Raw genomic sequence first — 20,744 nt, 5'->3', positions numbered from 1 at the left:
TCTTAGTAGAATATATTCTAAGTCTGCATAACAGTTTTTACAAGTGGGAATGTTTCACATTTAGCTTGGGAATCTAATCAAAAAGCAAAGCTTGACTCCTAGTGACCATGTAGATAGTTCAAAATAGGGTTTTTTGGCAACAATATACGTGCTGCCTAAACCTGTATTTTTTTGCCTATGTTACCTTGCCATTGCCTTCATCCAAGATCCTGTTTCCCTCTTCTATTTTAGCCTGTAATCCCGGGCTGAATTATTTATTCAATATTAATCTTGTCCAAGCACATTGTTTTGGAGATATGATCTTTGATGCCACCTGTGGTGACAATTCATTCATAATGCGTAAAATTTCATCTTAAACTGCCCTCATTGAATTTACAAGATGTGAAAAGGGGCCGAAACTAAGATAGATGGGCATCTGGAAACATAAAAACTGTTTATTCTCTGAAAAAACTAAGGCAACAAAAGTTTACATTCCCAAATGTATAAAACAGTTCTTTACTATAAATACTATTGTTTGATCTTCTCATCCCCAAGCAATTAGACTGAATACACTTAAACCTACTACAATATACCAATTTAAATTGGGCCTGCTTTTTAATTATTTATATAATTCATGAACAAAAATCAGTTGTGTACTGATCTGGGACTAGAATTAGAGACTGAAGCAGCTGGTATATGAATCCTTACTTCATTGATTAGACCATGAAAAAAAGATAACTGAATATAATAGAAAACATTACTACTATTAGAGCTATTTTTCAATGAGATTGGGAGTTGAAATGTCACAAAGTCACATACTAAATGATTACCTGCTATCAGTCAATTCTGTTGAATATAACTGAGTTACATGCCTGTTTAATTAAGCCATCACCTTTAAGAACATATTTTTCAAATACAATTGATTAGCACACTGTATTATTACATGGAATCAGTTTTTAAAGAAACAGTTGATATATAAGGGCAAGAATACTATTAATACATGAACGTGCTGAGAAATTTTAATATTCATTTGTCAAAGAGATTTAGCATTTGTCAAAGAGATTTAGCAGCACCAGCTTCAGAAAACCTTTAAATTAACGAACTTATTAACATTATGCAATTTATGTTTTAAAAATATATTCTGAGAAACACTGGTAATTTAATATTCAAAATGGATTGCAGAGTTCACTGGGAGATCTTAACAAACCATATTCTCTCATGTATCACTCATCTTGCTGTGAAGATAAAGTAAATATTCCACCTGACCTAAGGTACTTAGAATAGTTGGATAAGGATATCTTTAAAATACACAACTGTAAAGTGTCTACCTTTTTACTGCTATTCCAAAGCTAAATTCCTGTGTCTATCTTAGTTTTTAAGACCTGCTGTCAGAGCAAACAGAATTGAACCACATAATAAATGATGCTGTTAAAAAATAAGTTTATATTTTTTAACCATTCGATGCAACTTTAATTTGGTATTAATAAAAATATTACCAGTGGTAAGATTTTCAGTATTTCCATATCTACAACTTTCTTCCATCCAAACATTTCTGGTTTTGTTTCTGAAGAGTGTATCTGTTTAGTCAAGAAAATGTAATTTTGCATTTTATCGGTCATAAGCTCTAAATAGATTCCTATCCCAAACTCTTTTTTGTTATTTAAAGATCAAAAAGCTAAATGACACGATACATATACAGAGTACAACAGAGCAGACAGGCTTTGTGGGTTTAAAAAAAACCTTTTCCTCCCACATTTGCAACATGATAAGATCCTTATCAACATGAAGTATTTGATATGATAGCAAATGTGGCAAGCAGCGTAGGAGCTTCAGTACTTGTTGAGAGCCCTCAACTTGAGAATTCAACGTTTCATGGCTAACTGACAAGATTGTATTTGTCTAGCATACAAAGCCATTGCTTGTTGACCCATGATTATATTTGTCCATGTTCATACCACAAGATAAACAATGTTAAATTGTACAATTCAGCATAATTTGTGAACAATCTATATAATGTAGTTGCAATCAAATGCAACAAAATGCATGTGATATTCAGAATTCAGATTTTTTAATAACTATCATCTCTGTTAAAAAAACACTAAGCTTCTGAACGTATTTTTCATATGTAAACTGTTATAGTCAATATATAATGCTAAGGACAACCAAACTCAATTCAGAATGTATGAATATAATATGACTATTAATCTTTGCTGAAAGTTTAGGTTTTTACTGCTACTCAAACTTGAAACAATTCATTTGTCTCTTTGATCGTATTCAGGTTAAAGTTTTCAGAATGTCACATTTACATGTTCTGATAAAGAACATACAAAATTGCTTATCAAATTGTACCTCATAATAGGCTCAATCTAAAACTAAAATGAAATCTTTCTGAAGAACTTATTATGATGCAGAAATATTTAACTGAATTGAATCTAAGCATGTCCTTCCACAAATAGCATCAGTTCTTGTTATTATGGTAGATACGGGCTTTTTTCTCTTCCTGCCATCTGAGCACATCACTCCCAAATCTCTAGATCAATTTTCAGGAAAGAAAGGGTGAATCTGCTAAGCCAAACTCTCCCTAAGCAACCCATGGAAACACTGTAAAAGGTAAAGGTAAAGATTCCCCTTACACATATGTGCTAGTTGTTCCCGATTCTAGGGGGTGGTGCTCATCTCCGTTTCAAAGACGAAGAGCCAGCACTATCCTAAGACGTCTCCGTGATCATGTGGCCAGCATGACTAAATGTCAAAGGCGCACGGAATGCTGTTACCTTCCCATCAAAGGTGGTCCCTATATTTCTACTTGCATTTTTTACATGCTTTCAAACTGCTAGGTTGGCAGAAGCTGGGACAAATAAAAGCTCACCCTGTTAGGTGTCACTAGGAATTTGAACTACTGAACTGCTGATCTTTTGATCTACAAGCTCAGCGTTTTAGCCACTGAGCCCACCGCATCCCTTTTTGAAATATATATATATAGGTCTTGGCGTATACAGGTCTTTTCCCATGTAAGGTTGAAAGTAGACAATGTTTTGACGAGGTCCCACTTGTCATCTTCAGGCTGGTGCTTTCGGCTTCGTGCTTGTGCAAGCAAAGCGTTATCGGAGCTTTGCTCGCACAAGCACGAAGCCAAAAGCACCAGCCAAGACCTACATACCTATACCTGTGAAAACCTACGAACACACACACACACACACATATGTACATATACACACACACATACATACACACTGATGATGAAGCATGACCACGGACCAGAAGCCAGACCGCAGCTGCATCATTAGCCATTTCAAACTCCTCCAATCCATACATGCAGCAGACTGACACCCACCTTGAAGATGTAGCACGACCACAAAGCCAAAACAACAGCAATGCAGCTCACCAGCTCAAATCCCCCTGCAACTCAGACTAATCTGAGCACAACCAAGCCCCCACCCAAACAGGACACACCCCCAGCCAATCAGAGCATAAAAAAACCCCCATCCAATCAGAACACAGCCAAGCTCCCACCCAATCAGTTCAAACCCCCACTAGCAGTTAAAAGGAAGAAACAGTTGTGATCACACATTGCTCCTAGAAGCATGAAGCTGTAAACACCTAGCCTGAAGATGACGAATGGGATTTCGTCGAAATGTTGCCAAGACACTTCCAATTTTACGTGGGAGAAAACCCGAATAACCAAAGACATATATATATACACATACACACACACGCCAAAAATATTTAATTTTTATAAGGGCAAAATATTTTAATGGGTTATCTGGCAAGTGTATGTCTGTTAAAGTAATTAATGCCACCTAGAAATTAATTTATTATCACTACCAATACAGAATAGCTATTCAAACATACACAATTTTTGGAAATTTATTTTTTCTCCATTCTGAAAATATTATCTGTGAAAAGGAAACAATGATTAAATCCTGTATAAAAATAACATGCAACTAAAGCTTATAAAGCAGATTCAGGTATTAACATTTGTTAATGAATTCTTCATTGTCAAGGGATACCAGGAAACTACAGTACACCTGCCAAATGAATACTAATGTGAATTAGTATGTAATCAAAATTCTTGATAATTATAGGGCAATATTTTTTATTTCAAAAATATGTCTTAATGATATTTATTGATGAAAACAGTATGAGAGTTTATAGTATGTGTATTTACATACAGATGTAAGAGTCTATTATAGAGATAAAAATTGCCGTATTATTTCATTTAATTTTTGAGTCCAACTTCTGTTTTTAAAGAAATATAAATACTTAAACATTGGGTACATATTAATGTGCTGTAACTACAAATGTGCAGTTGCAATCGTCTTAGGCATAAGGATTTGAAAACAAAATAATTGAGGTGGAAAGTTGGGATGTATTCCTCTCAGTTCCATTTAGATCTGCAAGTATGAAAAAAAATGTTAAAATGTTGCAATTAAAGTACAATTGCTCAGATCAGAACAGACAGGCAATGCTATCTAGTAACAGCCACAATAAACTTAACCTGTTGTATTCAGAACTATTCTACTCAAACTGAAATTGTTCTCATTTATTATTTTATTTTAAAATGTATATAGTTGTTCATCTTATATGAAATTTGGGTAACAGATGACTAATAACAAAACAAAATGAAAACCTCTAGTACTTCAACAAAAAACACCAAATGAAAATAGTTATAATACATCACTACTCAGGTACCATGTAACTCAACTGTGTGCAACACCAACATAATTTAAGTACTTTTTGTAATGTGCACAAATTAATTCTACCTCAGTGTCTGAAAAAAGCATTAACCTCTGTATAATTAGGACAGCTCAGGATTTATAAACAAAGTCTTAAGTTTTGTACCGCTGAAGTATAATAAATAATTATAGTACTTTCATGTAAGCAATTTTGCTCAATCTTTCAGAAATCCATTTACACACTAGGAATAAAACTGCTTTTTAATGCATTAAATGACTGGCATTTGACAATCTCATCTCACCATGGGAAGTGCTTAGAGGAGGTTTGAAATGAAATTAAACTTCAAGGAATAAAGATCAGCCCTAATTCTGAGCAGAAGTTACCACTGTCTGCCTTTCAGGGCTATTTCATGTTAAGTGAAAGAAAAAAAAATATCCAAATTTGTTACTATCATAAGCAAGGATAACAGCCTATAGCACTGATGGCGAACCTTTTAGGGACTGAGTGCCCAAACTGCAATCCAAAACCCACTTATTTATCACAAAGTGCCAACATGGCAATTTAACCTAAATAATGAGGTTTTCTGAGGAATTTCAATCACTCTTTCACAACTTGACTTCTCCCTGGTGGCACTGGATTTCTTTAACAGCACAACCTGGGAATGATGGGAGTTTAGTGCAGTAGCCTCTGGAGGGCCATCACATCTTCCTTCCTTCCGTCCTTCCTTCTCTCCCTCCCTCCGATTTCACCTTCCTTCCTTTAATCCTGTATATTATGGCTCGTTATTGTTAATATTTATTAAAGAATACTGCGTAGGTTAGATGCTCTCAGCAAAAATAACAGCAGCTGTTGTTATTGTTTGTGACTGAAGCTATCCCGGGCTGTTAGTTATACACACACACACACACCTATTTTTATTCCACTTTCCCTGGATCCTTGGGAAAGGAATGGCATCTTTTCCCCATCCCTGTCTTTAATAAACCCTAACCCCCCTTGCAGTCTTTTAGCTACTATTGTCCCACCTTGCTTTCCCCTCCCCTTAAAACAAGGCTAGGGAAGAAAGCCGGGAGAGGAGAATCTAAGGGGAGGGAAGAAGAGACCCACGCAGATCCCTCTCTGAATAGTCTCCTGTCCAGATTTTAACTGATTTCCTCTCTGATCCTCCGACAAACAGACCCCATCCCGTTTTGGACTCTGGACCACCGGGCCTTTATTTTCCCCATTTATTGGGGGAAATTGGATTTTTATTGGGTCTTCCCCCCACCCCATGCCAAAAGGAAAGCCAGCCGGGTTTCTCCTTCTAGATGCCCCCCTAACCTTTTCCCTGTTCCCTTCCCCCTACCCCCCCTAAATCCTACTTTGGGACAGAGGAGCACATGCTGGAAAAGCATGTTGGGGCAATGTGGGAGCATGCCTTCTAACCCTAACCCAACTCTCCACGCTCCTAAAGGCCTGGCTTGTGGAGGAGGGGAGAGCAGCCCTAACGCCTTTGCTGTCCCCCCCTGGCCCCAGCCATCGCTGACCGGCTTCCTCAAAGACACAGTGCATTTCAAAGGTGGCAGCTCGTATCTGGAGGTGCCAAACAATGGGACAGCTGTGAGAGCCAGGCCAGGCCTGGCCTCTCCACTATCAGACTCGCCAATGGGGGCACTTCTGTTGGGCCAGCCACCTCCCCACTGGGCTTTTGTGCTTGGTGCTCAGCCGGGGGAAGGGAGCGCTTCCCCATACTGCCCCCTTCTTTCTCTTGGCTTCCTCGCCAAGGGAGGAAGGCCAGGCTTGCGGGGCTGGACCCTGTTCTCTCCCAGCCCTCTGCTGGCAGCAACAGCAAATGTACCGAGACAAAGGTGGAATGCTGTTGCCGTGTAAAGGCAAGTACAGGGTGCTTCGCTCCCTTACTAAGCCTCCGCCCATCATCATTGCCACGACAGGGCAAGAGCTCTTTCATCCCTGTGCTGCGACAGGGTGACAGGGAGCCGCAGCAGAGGGGTGAAAGAGCCACATGGGTTGCATTGTGGCTCCATGTTGTAATGGACTTCAGGAAGAGGATGGTATCCTGCCTCCCCCATTGTAAAGCGTGGGAGTTAAAAAGTTCACTCAGTCAATTCCAACTTCACAAGATCTTTTTCTTTTGCAATAAGTTGGAATAGATTGAGTGAAATGTGATGGAGAAATGTAATTGGAGCTGGGCTGGGGCGATGGCGTGCGTGCCCTCAGAGAAGGCCATGTGCGAAGTCTGGCACATGTGCCATAGGTTCCCCATCACGGGCTTATAGGTTTCATGTGGTGCAAGTTCTGGTGGCAAAATGGCCAAATTTCAGTTGTGCAACTACAGAACTTTTGAGGGGAGCATTATGGGTGGGATGAAGTGTTTGCCACTCGGAAGCCGCCAACTCTAATCCCCTGCCAAAACATGAAGACAGGTTGAAAAAAATCTTAGCAGCATTCCTTCTGGTGATATAATGGCATCACCTTCAACCTTCTATGGTCCTCCAGGAGGTAAAACTGAATCCAATTTTTCAAACACTGTCACCCTATACTATAGGAACAAAAATTGAAGAATAGTACTACAAACCTATAGTACTTCATTTCTAGATTTAAGATGTATATGTAGTTGTACTGTGAAGCAGGAATAGAATATGTTCTTTAAAAGTAAAGGTTCCCCTCGCACATATGTGCTAGTCGTTCTAACTCTAAGGGGCGATGCTCCTCTCTGTTTCAAAGCCGAAGAGCCAGTGCTGTCTCCGTGTTCATGTGGCTGGCATGACTCCATGCCAAAGGTGCACGGAACACTGTTACCTTCCCTATATCCCTGCTAGATAATTCCTGTCCACCAAGGTAAGATATAACAAAGCTGAAGATGAAAATTATGAATAGACATTCCCTATGAAACAGATGTTAATTTTAAGATGAAATCTTTCTGATTACTTACATCATCAATATCTTCATCATCATCTCCAATATCATCAAATTGGATTTCATCATCATCACCAGGCCCAAAAGTATCAGTTTCATTAATTTTGGCTGTGTAAAAATGAAAACAAACCATGAATATATTTTTGAAAATGTTTTTGAGTAAGAGGGTTAGTGTATGTATGTCCTTTATTCACAGTGACATGGGCAATGATGAGAATTTCTTACCGTGCTCTGGAAGTTCTCCATATGCCTTCAGGCTTCTGGCTTCATCTGCATTGTATTTTAGAATGACATCCGCTTTGTTATCCTAAATAATATTGTTGGTAAAAATGATTTCAGATGATTAATTCTATGAAAACTTTATTAGGACATTTTAAACACTTTCTTTTACCAAGCTATAGCTAATGAGAGACACAATCTCTGACACTTAAACATTAATTTAGTTTGATTTTCTGTATCATCTAATGAGAATAGAATATTGTAGTATATAGCTCACTAGATCCACATATTCTTCAAACATGTATTATTAAAGCTATTACAGAGAGACTGTACTATTATATACCAAGTTAAACCTACATTACTAGGTAATGCAAAAACTAGTCACCAACTCAGTGTCTCCCATAACTATTTGTACTGAGATTACAATACTATGCTAAATAACTCCTGGTCTTACTACTATAGTCTAGGTTAGAATCACATATTTACATACTTATGTTTAGTTTGAAGATGAATCAATCAAGCACAGTTTGTAACATCCAGTACTTGTGTTACTGTCTCCTAATCATATCCTTATTCAACACTACCTGTTTAGGACATGACTCAACCTCCCTGTAAAACTCTCAATGGTCAAAAAAAGATGTATTCTTCCTATCTTGTAACCTGTATATTACCTATTTTGAAAGATAATGTTACATCTTTGAGCAATTTAGGCTTAAATAAATTATGCTTAAACATAAATTTCATAAATATTAATTATTTTTTTACCTTTTCCCTAAAGCACTGTTCAAGATTTATATAAAAAAAATTCAAAGTAAAAAAGTATCCTTACATTTTTTACGTACATACCATATTTCCAGAAAAATGAGACCTATTCTGAAAATGAGACCTAGTCTCATTTTTAAGTGTGGGTCTTAATATAAACCCTACCACAAAAATAAACCCTAGTGAAGGGGGTGGGCATTGCCAGAATAAGAGGCAGCCCAACCATGTCACTCCTCACAAACATGGGCAGATGTTGCAATCCTGCGCAGAGAAGGTGGAGGTTTGCTCCAGACCTGCGGCAAAGCGTTGCACCGGGAGGCCTCAGCCCTGGGGACCCTGTGCGCCCCCAGTCTGGGATCATCACCAGAGTGAAGAGGGTCAGGGTGGGTTGTTTTGCATGGCTTGCATTGCATAGCATATCAGTAACATTGAGTTGGGGGTCTTGCTCGTCTTTCAAGTGCAGGAAAGGTGGAAGGGGTAATCTCCCTCTCCCTCCTGCTGTAGAGCTGCCAGAGAGTTTCAAAGCTGCAGGGCAGCTGAGAGCAGTGTGGCCAGGAGGGTGAAGAGCCCCTGCGAGGCCAGCAGCAGAAGTGCAGCAAGCCCAGCAGCTGGCCAGCGGCACCGGGGGGGGGGGGAGCAGGCAATCCTGACATGCTGCACGTCCTTCTGCCTTGTCATATCAGCAGCCTGAGCAAGACCCAAACTGCTGAGTCCCAACAGCAGCAGGACAGGCAGGCAGAGCGGGTGGAGGCATCCCCCGAAAATAAGTCTATTTTCAAGCCCCCCTCCCCCCTCAAAATAAGACCAGGTCTTATTTTTGGGAAATAAATGTGATTGGCTATATCAGTATTTATGAGTTCAACCTTCTGTTGACAAAAATTAAACCAAACTCTCATCACATTGAATTATGTAATTATAGTAACTTACCTGGTAGTCTCTTAAACCCACCAATATGATATCTGATGTATTTATCCAAACCTAAAAATCAAAAGAAAAAAACTGAAGAATTTTATCCTTTTTTCCAGACTAACATTTAAAAAATTATGAGTTCTCACTTGAAACACTTAATGAAATGTAATCTTTAAAAGACCTGCAATTGGCTGCGATAAGCAATAAATCTTGGTGAATGTTATATAATTCAAGTACTTGATCAGTTGCTGAATACCATATGATGTGTGCATAATATTGCACACTAATGTAGAGGTTAAATCACAATTGGGTCTACTTGCATGTCTTCATATTTAATTATTACTCTGGAGCAGAAACACCATATGGAAAAAAAGTAACAAAATACCACTTTCAACTTTCAAAATTCTGATTGTAGAAATTTTTAAACTTTTAAAAGTTTGGATAATGTACAACAGCACCTATTCTATTGATCTCGGACCATTGAGGCTTTGAGTTATAAAGATAGCTGCAAGGCTAATACAGAATAGATCCAAAACGTTGCATTTTTACAGTTAGAGAGGAGAATATCTGCAATGAGTCATTAGCAATGGGATAAGTTAAGTAACAGAGTAGTTCTTCATAGAGAAGGAAGACAGATTTCCAGGAACTGGAACAGCACTGGAGAAACTCTTTATTTTAATCTAAGAATTGTTTTCGATGCTCAAAACAGTATGCAATATAAAAAACATTAAGGAACAAGAAAATGTGTAAGGAAAATTGGAGGAGATATAATGTGAAATTCTTAAAATGTGAAGTATTTATCACCAGAACCACAATCAACCACACATGGTGAAAAGTAGCAAACAAATAGAGAACAGGTGTTGTGTGCAAAACAGGAATATAATTTGTTTCAAATCTAAGGAAAATAATTGTTTCATGGGTTCTATCAAAACATTTAGAATCATCCATGATTTTACAGAACCAAAAGTGCTTTTATTGTTTCAGTCTTTAGATAAAACAAATCCAAGCAGGCAGTTAAGGCAGGAATGTTGCACATCTTTCTCTTCACCTCCCCTTTAGATTCAAGCACAGCACATCCCTCTGGTCTGTTCAGCCTTTTCCCTTCAGCTGCAGATTCAGTTCCTTGGCTTTCTTCTACCTCCCACTTAACCATTTCCACCCAGGTGAAAACAGCCCTATCTTGTTCTGTGCATGGATTAAAAAAATAAAAATCTGGAGAAAGACATTTTAGTTCAGGCATGGAAGATGCAAAATCAGGGTTCTGTGCATAGAACAATTACAAGACATATTACATGTTTGTAATGTAGAACCTCCACAAGCACCAGAAATTGGAGCAGAAAAAAAGATACAGCAAGATTAGAAGATGTATAAAAAAGAAAATTAAAAAAAAGTAATAAAAAAAATCAGCAAATTCAGCAGTCAAAACACAGAATAATAAAATGTTTTCTTGAGTTACTAGTTATATATGTAAAGGAAGTATTGTGCTATGAAGGGCACAAGTCACTCCACCAAATCAAGATCTTGAAACCAGTAGCAGGATATATACATAAGATACTATAACATTAATTGTTTAATATACCAACATATTGGAGGTTGCCCATGTATCAGAATGTGTTAACGTACCTTTTTTCTTAACTTTCCTCTGATATGACACAGCCTTTTTACACCATCGAAACATAATGCCTCCAGTCTGCCATTTCCCAACATCTTGATAACTTGGGCATATTCTGGAACACATGAGTTAGGAATTTTATAATTTTATAATAATGTAACACATTTATATCTATTATGCCAGAGAGAAATAGACTCAAGATTTTAATACATGACAGTTGATTTTAAAAACCTCGTATCATAAACTAGCTATAGTTAGTTGAATTTCTTTATCCATCAATTGACTCATGGTTCACATACTGAAAAAGCAAAGTTTGTATGTAGATATTTCAGATTTGAGGTGTGAGGGTCTTAAACAAAATGCATCATAAGATCCAGGGGTGATCTCAACCAAGATATCAGTTGTTCAACTCATTATTTCCCTCTCTCAGATTTAAGAAAAGTAATAAAATACTGAACCATATTCTGTCAAATATGAGGCTCCAGATGGATAGTAATAAATGAACTAAATCCAGATAAGGTAAACATGTTGTATGCTTGTAGTCTTATATTACCTTTTAAATAAAATAAAATAAATAAAAATAAATAAAATAAAAGTATAAAAAAAGTATAAAAAAAATCTCTAAACCTGAGCTGGTATAGCCAACTGTTGGTTATTCTTAAAACATATTGCTATATGAGTGCACTATTCCCATCTTCTTTCAATCTCAATTCAAGCTGTTGTATTTGACTTTCTGACTTTTAAATTGCTTGGAATAATGGTACATGAGTTTATCTATTTGTGCAGTGGTATTCATGGGGTACTTGTATGTAAAAAAAAATCAAGATGGCAGACATGGTTTTTTGATGCAAGCCTTGCTTTGTGTATGTGTACAATGCTACACTTACATATAAAAGCACTTTGAAAAGTATCTGGAAGCTTCAGCTGGTACAACATGCAGATATGTGGGAAATTTTGGACTCCTAAAGCTCTGCTTTCTCTGGCAGAGGGCTGCAGGAGGCTGTCACAGCTGAAAAAGCTATTTTTGCTGGCAGAGGGCTAGCAAAACAAACTAAAAGCAAAATAAAACAAAAAGAGAAATGTTCCCCTTCTGTATTTGAGCATCCAAGAAAGGACAGGAAAGGAGAAAGGAAAGAGGAAAGACAAAGAAAATAAGGAAAGATGGGAAGAGAACAAGGAAGGAAAAATAAGGAAAGGGGATGGAAGAAGGAAGGAAGGAAGGAAGGAAGGAAGGAAGGAAGGAAGGAAGGAAGGAAGGAAGGAAGGAAGGATTAAATTGGACAAAAATGAAGATCAAGTGGTGGTGATGCAGTATAGAATGATGGAAGGAGCTCTGAGAATTAGGGGCTTGAATGAAGAGAAAGGGGAAGATTTAAAAAATTTTTTATCAGAAGCTCTGGCTGAATTTATTTAACTTGATCCACAAGAGGTTGCTTATCAAATTGACAAAATTTATAGAGTTAATTCCTGGATTGCTAGGCAGAAGAAACTTCCTAGAGACATTGTGGTTTATTTTTTGAAAAGAACAGTGAGAAATCAAATTTTGCAAGTTGCATTTCAGAAAAACTTGAAAATAGGAGAACAGGAGCTGAAGGTTTTGAAAGAGATTCCTCCCAAGATGTTAAGGGATAGAAAGGACTTTACATTTTTTACACAAGAACTTAAGAAATACCAGATTCAATTTAGATGGGAGGTTCCAGTTGGTTTGACAGTGTATTATCAAGGAAGGAGATATCGTATTGATACAGTGCTTAAGGCCAAAGATTTTCTTTCTACAGTGCTGAAACTTGAAGTAGAAATAATAGAAAAAAGAATTAAAGAGACTCAAATGGGTGTGGAAGCTGAGGTGATTCCAGTGATGTTACCATCTGAGGAACAACCACAAGAACAAAGACTGACGAGGGGAGCCCTTAAGCGTAAAGAAAAGGAGCAACAAACTCAAAGTAAAGTTCAGGATTCTGCTACAGAAGCGGTGGGAGGAGCACGGCCGAAGATATGGGAGGACGATCTTCAGCTGATCGCTCAAAAGCTTCAGCAGGCCAGTAATGGCAAATAAAATCTTGACCTGGAATGTCAATGGTTTGAATTCAGCTCAGAAGAGAAGAAAAATATTTCATTATTTGAAACAATTTAGAAATGATGTAATTTGCTTACAAGAAACGCATATTAAACTATCAGATCAAAAGTACTTAATAAACTCAAAGTTAGGTAAACATTTTGTTGCTTCTGCTTTGGACAAAAAACATGGCATAGTGGTTTATTTGAGAAAAGATATACCAGCCAAGTTAATAGAGGCAGATATTCACGGAAGATATATTGCTATTGAACTTACAATAGAAACAAAAAAGACCCTTTTGTTTGGTATATATGCACCCAATCAGCAACAAGAAAAATTTTATAGAATGTTGTATGATAAGTTGATTCTATGGGATTATAAATCGTATTATATTGGGAGATTGGAATGGAGTAATAGATACGAAAGGACAAGAGAACTTTTCTAAGAAGATACCTGCACATGCAAAGCTGCCTAAATCCTTTTTGACATGATAGAAGATTTTGAGTTGAGAGATGTATGGAGACTGGAATTTGGAGGAAAGAGACTATACTTTTTTCTCTGATAGGCATCAATCCTTCTCACGTATTGATTTTATTTTAATTTCTAATGACTTGCTTTTTAAGGTGAAGAAAACTAAGATATTTCCAAGATGTTTGTCTGATCATAGTACTGTTTGGATGGAATTGCAATATGGAAAAGAAGGTAGAAGAACTTGGAGATTAAATGAAAATTTGTTTAGATATCAGGATAATGTAAATCAATGTAAAAAGCAGATGAAAGAATTTTTTGATTATAATTTGAATAACGAAACATCGATAGAAATGGTTTGGGATGCCAGTAAAGCTTTTATGAGAGGTGTATTAATATATATATTAATAATAGACAGAGAAATAAGCAACAAAGACAGCGTAGGTATTTAGAAGAGGAAATTTATAAGAAACAACAATTATTAATACATAACCCGCATGATCAAAAACTTAAAGATGCAATAAAGTTATTACAGAATCAATTTAATATGATAATAGCTGATCAGGTGGCAACAAATATACAATATGCCAAACATAATACTTTTTGTAATGCAAATAGACCTGGTAGGTGGTTAGCATATACCTTAAGGAAAAGACAAAAACAACGTACTATAGAAAAAATAGAATATAAAGGTAAAGAGAGATACCAACAGGATAAAATTAAAAAAGCTTTTTTACAATATTATACAAATTTATATCTTAAAGATAATATATTGAACAGGGATATTGATAATTATTTGAAGGAAGGTTAAAAATTTAACTTTAGAACAAACAGATGAACTGAATCAGCCTATAACTTCTGAAGAAATTATTTTGGTAATTAAACAAACCAGGAAAACTCCTGGTACGGATGGGCTTACAGTTAGTTATTATAGGAATTTACAGGATGAGATGTTAGGTCCACTTAAGGAATTATTTAATCAGATACAAATAGGAGGGGGAATTCCCCCCTCATGGAGAACCTCTTTTATTTCATTGATACCAAAAGAGGAACAGGATTGTTCTAAACCTGGGAACTATAGGCCAATCTCGCTTTTAAATAATGATTATAAGATTTTTGTTAAAATAATAGCTAATAGATTAATGTTGATTTTGCAGCGAAGAATTCATAATGATCAATCTGGATTTATAAAAGGGAGACAGATGAGGAATAATGTTAGGCAGATTGTTAATTTACTGGAGTATTTAGAAAAGAAAAATTTATTCCAGCAGCATTTATTTTTCTTGATGCAGAGAAAGCTTTTGATCGATTGCATTGGGATTTTTTATTTAAATTAATAGAAAAGATGCAATTTGGAGATGGTTTTACAAGAATAATTAGGGCAATTTATGGAGAGCAAACAGCACAGATTATAATTAATGGTAGCTTAACAGAACCTTTTAAGATTGCGAAAGGAACAAGACAGGGATGTCCTTTATCACCATTATTGTTTATTTTAACTCTAGAACCATTATTGGATAAAATAAGAGAAGGAAAGGAGATAGAGGAATTAAAGTTAGACAACATGAATATAAGCTGAGAGCTTTTGCAGATGACCTGGTGATTACTTTAACAAACCCTATAAATTCTAGTAAATCTTTGTTGGAAATAATTGATCAATATGGGAAGGTTTCAGGGTTTAAGGTAAATCAGAAAAGACAAAAAGTGATAATAAAAAATATGGCCAGACAACAGAAAGAAAAATTAGAGGAAATAACAGGATTTGAAATTGTAAAGAAGGTTAAATACTTAGGGGTCTATATTACATCGTCAAATGTGAAATTGTATAAGAATAACTATGAGGTTTTATGGCAAAAAGTTCAGAAGGAGTTGATTGTTTGGAAAAAATTGCAATTATCCTTGCTGGGGAGAATAGCTGCTATTAAAATGAATGTTTTACCTAGATTTTTATTCCTCTTTCAGATGATACCAATAATTAAGAAAGATAAGAATCTTGAGGAATGGCAGAAGGGAATTAATAAATTTATATGGGAAGGTAAAAAAGCTAGGGTTAAAATGAAAATAATTCAAGATTCTCGGGAAAGGGGAGGTTTAAAATGCCCAATTTTAAATTATACTATGAAGCAGCTGCTCTCTGTAATAAGTGATTGGTTTAATTTAACGGAGGAAAGAATTTTGAATATAGAAGGTTATGACTTGCTATATGGATGGCATGCATATTTAATTTATGACAAAAAAGTGGATAAGGCCTTTAAAAATCATGTGTTAAGAACTGCTCTTCTGCGTGTTTGGAAAAATACTCTTACAAACTAAATTATAAGGTTCCTATATGGGCAAGTCCTAGACATACAATAGAGAATATAAATATAGAACAGAATCAGGAAATGATTACATATAAAGATCTTTTGTATACTGAAAGAGGTAATTTGCAATTAAAATCTCTGCACGTACTAAAGAAGAAGGGAAAAATTATACTTGGTTTCAATATGAGCAACTACGTGCTAGATGGAAGGAAGATCAGAAAATTGGTATAGAGCAGAACGAGGGAAATTTGGTAAAGCAAATTAGAAATCAGTCTCAGGAGCATATAAAGAGATTGTATAATGTGTTACTTGAAATAGATTCTGAAAGGGACTTGGTAAAGGACTGTATGATAAAGTGGGCACAAAATTTTCAGGAGCCAATATTATTGGAAACTTGGGGAAAAATTTGGGTTAGAAATGTTAAATTCATGAGCACAGACTCTGAGGGAAAATTTTTATAAAATGTTTTATAGATGGCACTTAGATCCTAAGAAATTATTGTGTATGTACCCAGATATGCAAGCAAAATGTTGGAGATGTAATTGTGATGATGCTACATATTTTCATATTTGGTGGACTTGTAAGGATATAAAGGCCTTTTGGATAAAAATTTGGTGGATTTTACAAAATGTTTTGAAAAAGAAGATAAAGTTCCTGCAATTTTTTTGTTGGGAATTATTACGGACTGTACAGTAATTGAGACTAAATTGATTTTAAATCTAATAACAGCAGCAAGATTACTAATAGGACAATACTGGAAGAAAAAAGAAGTACCTACAATAGAAGAATGGATATTGAAAGTTGCCAATTTGGCTGAGATGGCGAAGATATCAGCCTTTTTGAAAGACAATACGCAAGAAAGATACTTAAAGGAATGGAAAAAATGGATTGACTATATTCAAAGTAGATATCAGACTAAGAGTTATCAGACTGTTTTGAATGATTATGATGTATTATTTTGATTGTTTTGGGGAAGTTAGGAATTGATGATTGTAGGGTATAATTAAGTTGGGACGAAATATTTTAGCATATGTTTGTTTTATTTTTAACTATACCTTGTGCTCGTTCCGGGAAGTCGGGGGGGGGGTTGTGAAGGGAGGGGGGAGGGGAGGTGGGGGGAAAGGGGGGGAAATTTTTCTGTAAAACTTTTTGAATAAAAAAAAAGATTGGAGCGATTCAAAAAAAAAAAAAAAGGAAAAGGAAAAGGAAAATGAACTAAAAAACACTGGAGAAGTTTTGGTTACTCCTCAGGTCAAGTGCTCCACTGGTTTGTGGCTTTCCGTTTCCTCACTTGTCTATGTTTTCTTGCTTCTAAATAGTGACAGCAAACTATTCAGGGTGACCACAATAGACAAAGGGCCTCTGGTGGCTCAGACTGCTAAGACAGTCTGTTATTAACACAGCTGCTTGCAATTAATGCAGGTTCAAGTCCCACCAGGCCCAAGGTTGACTCAGCCTTCCATCCTTTATAAGGTAGGTAAAATGAGGACCCAGATTGTTGGGGGCAATAAGTTGACTTTGTATATAATATACAAATGGATGAAGACTATTGCTTAACATAGTGTAAGCCACCCTGAGTCTTCGGAGAAGGGCGGGATATAAATGCAAATTTAAAAAAAAGACTTTCTCTTCTGTGGTGTGCCCTTTCTTCCTCTGTTAAACACAAGAATGTACTGTTCAGCTCCCTCTCTCTCCTGCTAAAGATTTTGGCACTGCTCTACTTAAGAATTGATTGGGTACCCATTTGTCCTTCCAAAAGAAATGCGAAAACTCCATCACTAAGCCCTGCATCAACATGTTTCGCATGAGAGCTTGGAGTAATGGTTTTTTTATATAAATTCTAACAGAGAATTAATTCTATAAAGAATTAATAGTTAATTTTTCCAATATTCTCAATCTGATCCATGACTTATTTTATGTCTCAAGAGTTACATGTCCAATCTAAAGATCAGGAATTAATGCAGTCTCTGTGACATACAACATCAAGAAGGTTATTGGGGAAGTATTCTAGCAAAAGATTAACTCTCTGGGGATCCTTAATTTTCCAGTCCTGATTCACTAGAGCCAAGATTTTGTAAAGCTTCAGTTCCAATCACTTTCCTTCCCAAGCAAGCTGCCACTCTTTTGCCTTGTTATTATTTTGTTTTCATGTGGTCCCATTGTAATTCTAAATGCTGGGATTCTTATCTCCAATTCCAGGTGAGACTCTTCTGTAGTGGAGTCAGGAACAGGAGTACATGAACAGAACAGCAAGGACATGTTCTTTCTCTCCTAGACGTGGGGCACAGTCATTTGGTTTTGTAATTGACAGGTCTCTCAGTTTGCTCATTTCCAAAAAAAAATGTCCGGTGAGCCCTGCTGAGTGGGAATGCTTCAATGTATCAAAAGCCTTGGCAGCAGTTCAGCAGCAAATATTGTAAAAGAGCACTATTTGCTATTGCCACAGTAAAAACAAAAAATAACCCCTCTCCAGTTCACATAGGAATATTCCCTCCCTCCCTCCCTCTCTCTCTCTGAGACACACACTCAGACACACATTCACACTCTCTCACACACACAACAGCCCAATGACAACAAGACTGCAAATGCTCATCCCTTCAATTAAAAATAAAATTTATTATGCTAAATTAATATAAGATACCTTATGCTAGGATTAAATCTGTTCTACATTTTTCATATCAATATGTTTTGAAAAAACACATGTAAAAGCCTATATGACCTCTGTATCAGGTGATATGAGCACATTAATTCATGTATTTTTAGGTTCTGCTTTTTCATTCTATAGCTTCCTGGAAATCCAATACAAAATTTTAATTAATATTATGGCATCCAATGTAATACAGGTGTTGTATTAAATTTTTTATATGTAATACAACTTAAAAAAGAAAATAAGATTTTAAACTAAACTGAAATTTTCCTTATTTCATCTTAGTGTTTTTAAAAAATATGACACTAAATAACCAAATGACACCAGTAATGAAAGTTTACAAAGAAACTAAGATATCTTTTTACTATAGACACTCAGATACGTACCAAATGCAGTACAGTATTTTCCCAAAAACGTTCTTTCCACTATATTTCTCATTATATACATTCTGATCTACTCTCTGCATCTTTTACCAATTTTTCAACAAAAAATGTTCTTTCTGTTAGAGTACATCACTTGGGTGAGGCCTAATTTTTCATCTACCAATACAATCTTCTGCAAGAATACCACAAATATGCCTTCGTCCTACAGAACTGCTTAATGTTAGGAAATGAAAGAAGACAATACATCTTACCTTGTCCATCCTCTTTAAAAACCAATTCTCTTTTTTCAGATTCATTCTCATTCTTACCTCGTCGTCTGTTTTTACCTCCCTTTCCTAAATTGCAAAAAAATGAAAAAATAATAGTTTAAGGTAAGGTTTTCCAGTGGGGAACCTCTAAATATTTTGAATGCATATATGTTTGCTTGCATTCTTGTGTAGGCAAACACATGGTATACAGGTGTACACATATGCAATTAAGAACAGCTTCAATTCTGTATGTGTTAAAAAATAAACCACCACAATTTAGTTTTCACAGTAGTGTAATACATTTTCAATATTAAAACGATAAAAAACCCAGTTATTCAGTGTTCCATCAATGTGGAATCTTTTTAAACATCAGAGGGAAGTGTATCCTGATAATAAACAGTAGGAACATTCTATAATTTAAGCAGTTATGAAAGGCATTCTTATACCCCTCTAGTGACAAAAACGAGAGGTACAAGGTCAAATAAGAAATCCAGATATCAATTATCAAGCAGGAAAACAAAAAATATTGTGTCTAAAAATCAAGGCCAACCTATGATTCATAAAATTAAACCAACAGCCTCTTATTCGTGTTAAATGTGTAATATCCGGTCAAAACCAGAAAGAATCAACCTGTAACCATACCCTTAGCAGTAAGCTCCACTTTATTAAATAGAGACTACTTCTGTCTGAGAATTATGGAGCAGCACGTAACTGGAAGGACGTCTATTAGTTCAAGCAGGCTTATTTCTCTGTCAACTATCTTAGGAAAAGTCTTCAACCAAAAACAAGGGAGAAGGCGCGGAGGAAACGCGTGGAGAACCGAAGCCCTCGCACAAAACTAAAGCCTTTGGATCCAAGAAAGGACAGAAAGAGCCAGGTCGACGGTGCGACCGGCGCCCTCCCCTCGGGCAGATTCATCTACAGACAACGGGCGGAGAGAGCGAGAGGAGTCGCGTGGAAGGCAAATTGGGAGGGGGGGGGTCAGAAAGCCTCACCTTTGTTCTTCGGCATGGTGGCAGCTACCAGTCAACGGACACAGCCCTGACAAGCCCAAACGAAAAGGAAAGAGCCCTTTTTTATATTGCTACCTCAGAGCAAAAGAAGACACTGACAGCGCGACGACGCGGTACAGTAGAAAAAAGTAGATGCGGTCTCCGCAAAGCCCTCCGAGAGGAAAGGCGGAAGAAAATCTCGGCCCCAGAATGCGCTTCGCGCACTCGCGACTTCCTCCGGGAGCTCGAGGCCTTTCTAGCACCCTCCTCCGGTGGGAGGAATCACTGCCGGGGAAGGCGGTCCTATGAGCTGGTAGATCGGGGTGTGAGGCGTGACGTTTTCACTACAGTGGGGTGTCAAACAGGCGGTTTGCGGGCCGGATGCGTCAGGCGCAGGCCACGTCCACCCGAGATCCGCGAAAACCGTCGCGATACGACACGTGACTACACGATTTGGAAATCCATTCAATTTAATTAATTGAGGAACATGTATATTACTGATATTATTATTATAATATCAGAAATAGCTGTGAGTCTCCTTCCAGTGATGCCTGATTTATTACTGCAATTTTACTA

The 20,744-nt window shown here is 36.7% G+C and overlaps 1 protein-coding gene across 1 annotated transcript; it reads right to left on the bottom strand.

The window, feature by feature from the left end:
• Positions 1-4,058: 4,058 nt before the first annotated feature.
• On the bottom strand, positions 4,059-20,385 carry LOC131199745 (eukaryotic translation initiation factor 1A, Y-chromosomal). Its single transcript, XM_058185842.1, has 7 exons — positions 20,172-20,385; positions 19,180-19,263; positions 11,083-11,186; positions 9,478-9,528; positions 7,795-7,876; positions 7,586-7,677; positions 4,059-4,373 (listed from the first exon to the last, which is right to left on the bottom strand). The coding sequence occupies exons 1-7, from the start codon at positions 20,185-20,187 to the stop codon at positions 4,368-4,370; spliced, it is 435 nt and encodes a 144-aa protein (XP_058041825.1). The 5' UTR covers positions 20,188-20,385; the 3' UTR covers positions 4,059-4,367.
• Positions 20,386-20,744: the final 359 nt, after the last annotated feature.

This window comes from Ahaetulla prasina, chromosome 5 (assembly GCF_028640845.1).
Source record: "Ahaetulla prasina isolate Xishuangbanna chromosome 5, ASM2864084v1, whole genome shotgun sequence".
Taxonomy (NCBI): domain Eukaryota; kingdom Metazoa; phylum Chordata; class Lepidosauria; order Squamata; family Colubridae; genus Ahaetulla; species Ahaetulla prasina.
Note: the sequence above shows the minus strand (reverse complement) of the source record. Positions and strands in the feature narration are given on the sequence as shown.

Excerpts from the sequence above, each read along its gene's own strand:
- LOC131199745 (XM_058185842.1), bottom strand. Across the intron at positions 9,529-11,082 it reads GAGGAAAGTTAAGAAAAAAG|GTTTGGATAAATACATCAGA; the intron begins GTACGTTAACAC and ends TTTGATTTTTAG. Across the intron at positions 7,678-7,794 it reads TGGAGAACTTCCAGAGCACG|CCAAAATTAATGAAACTGAT; the intron begins GTAAGAAATTCT and ends ATTTTTACACAG.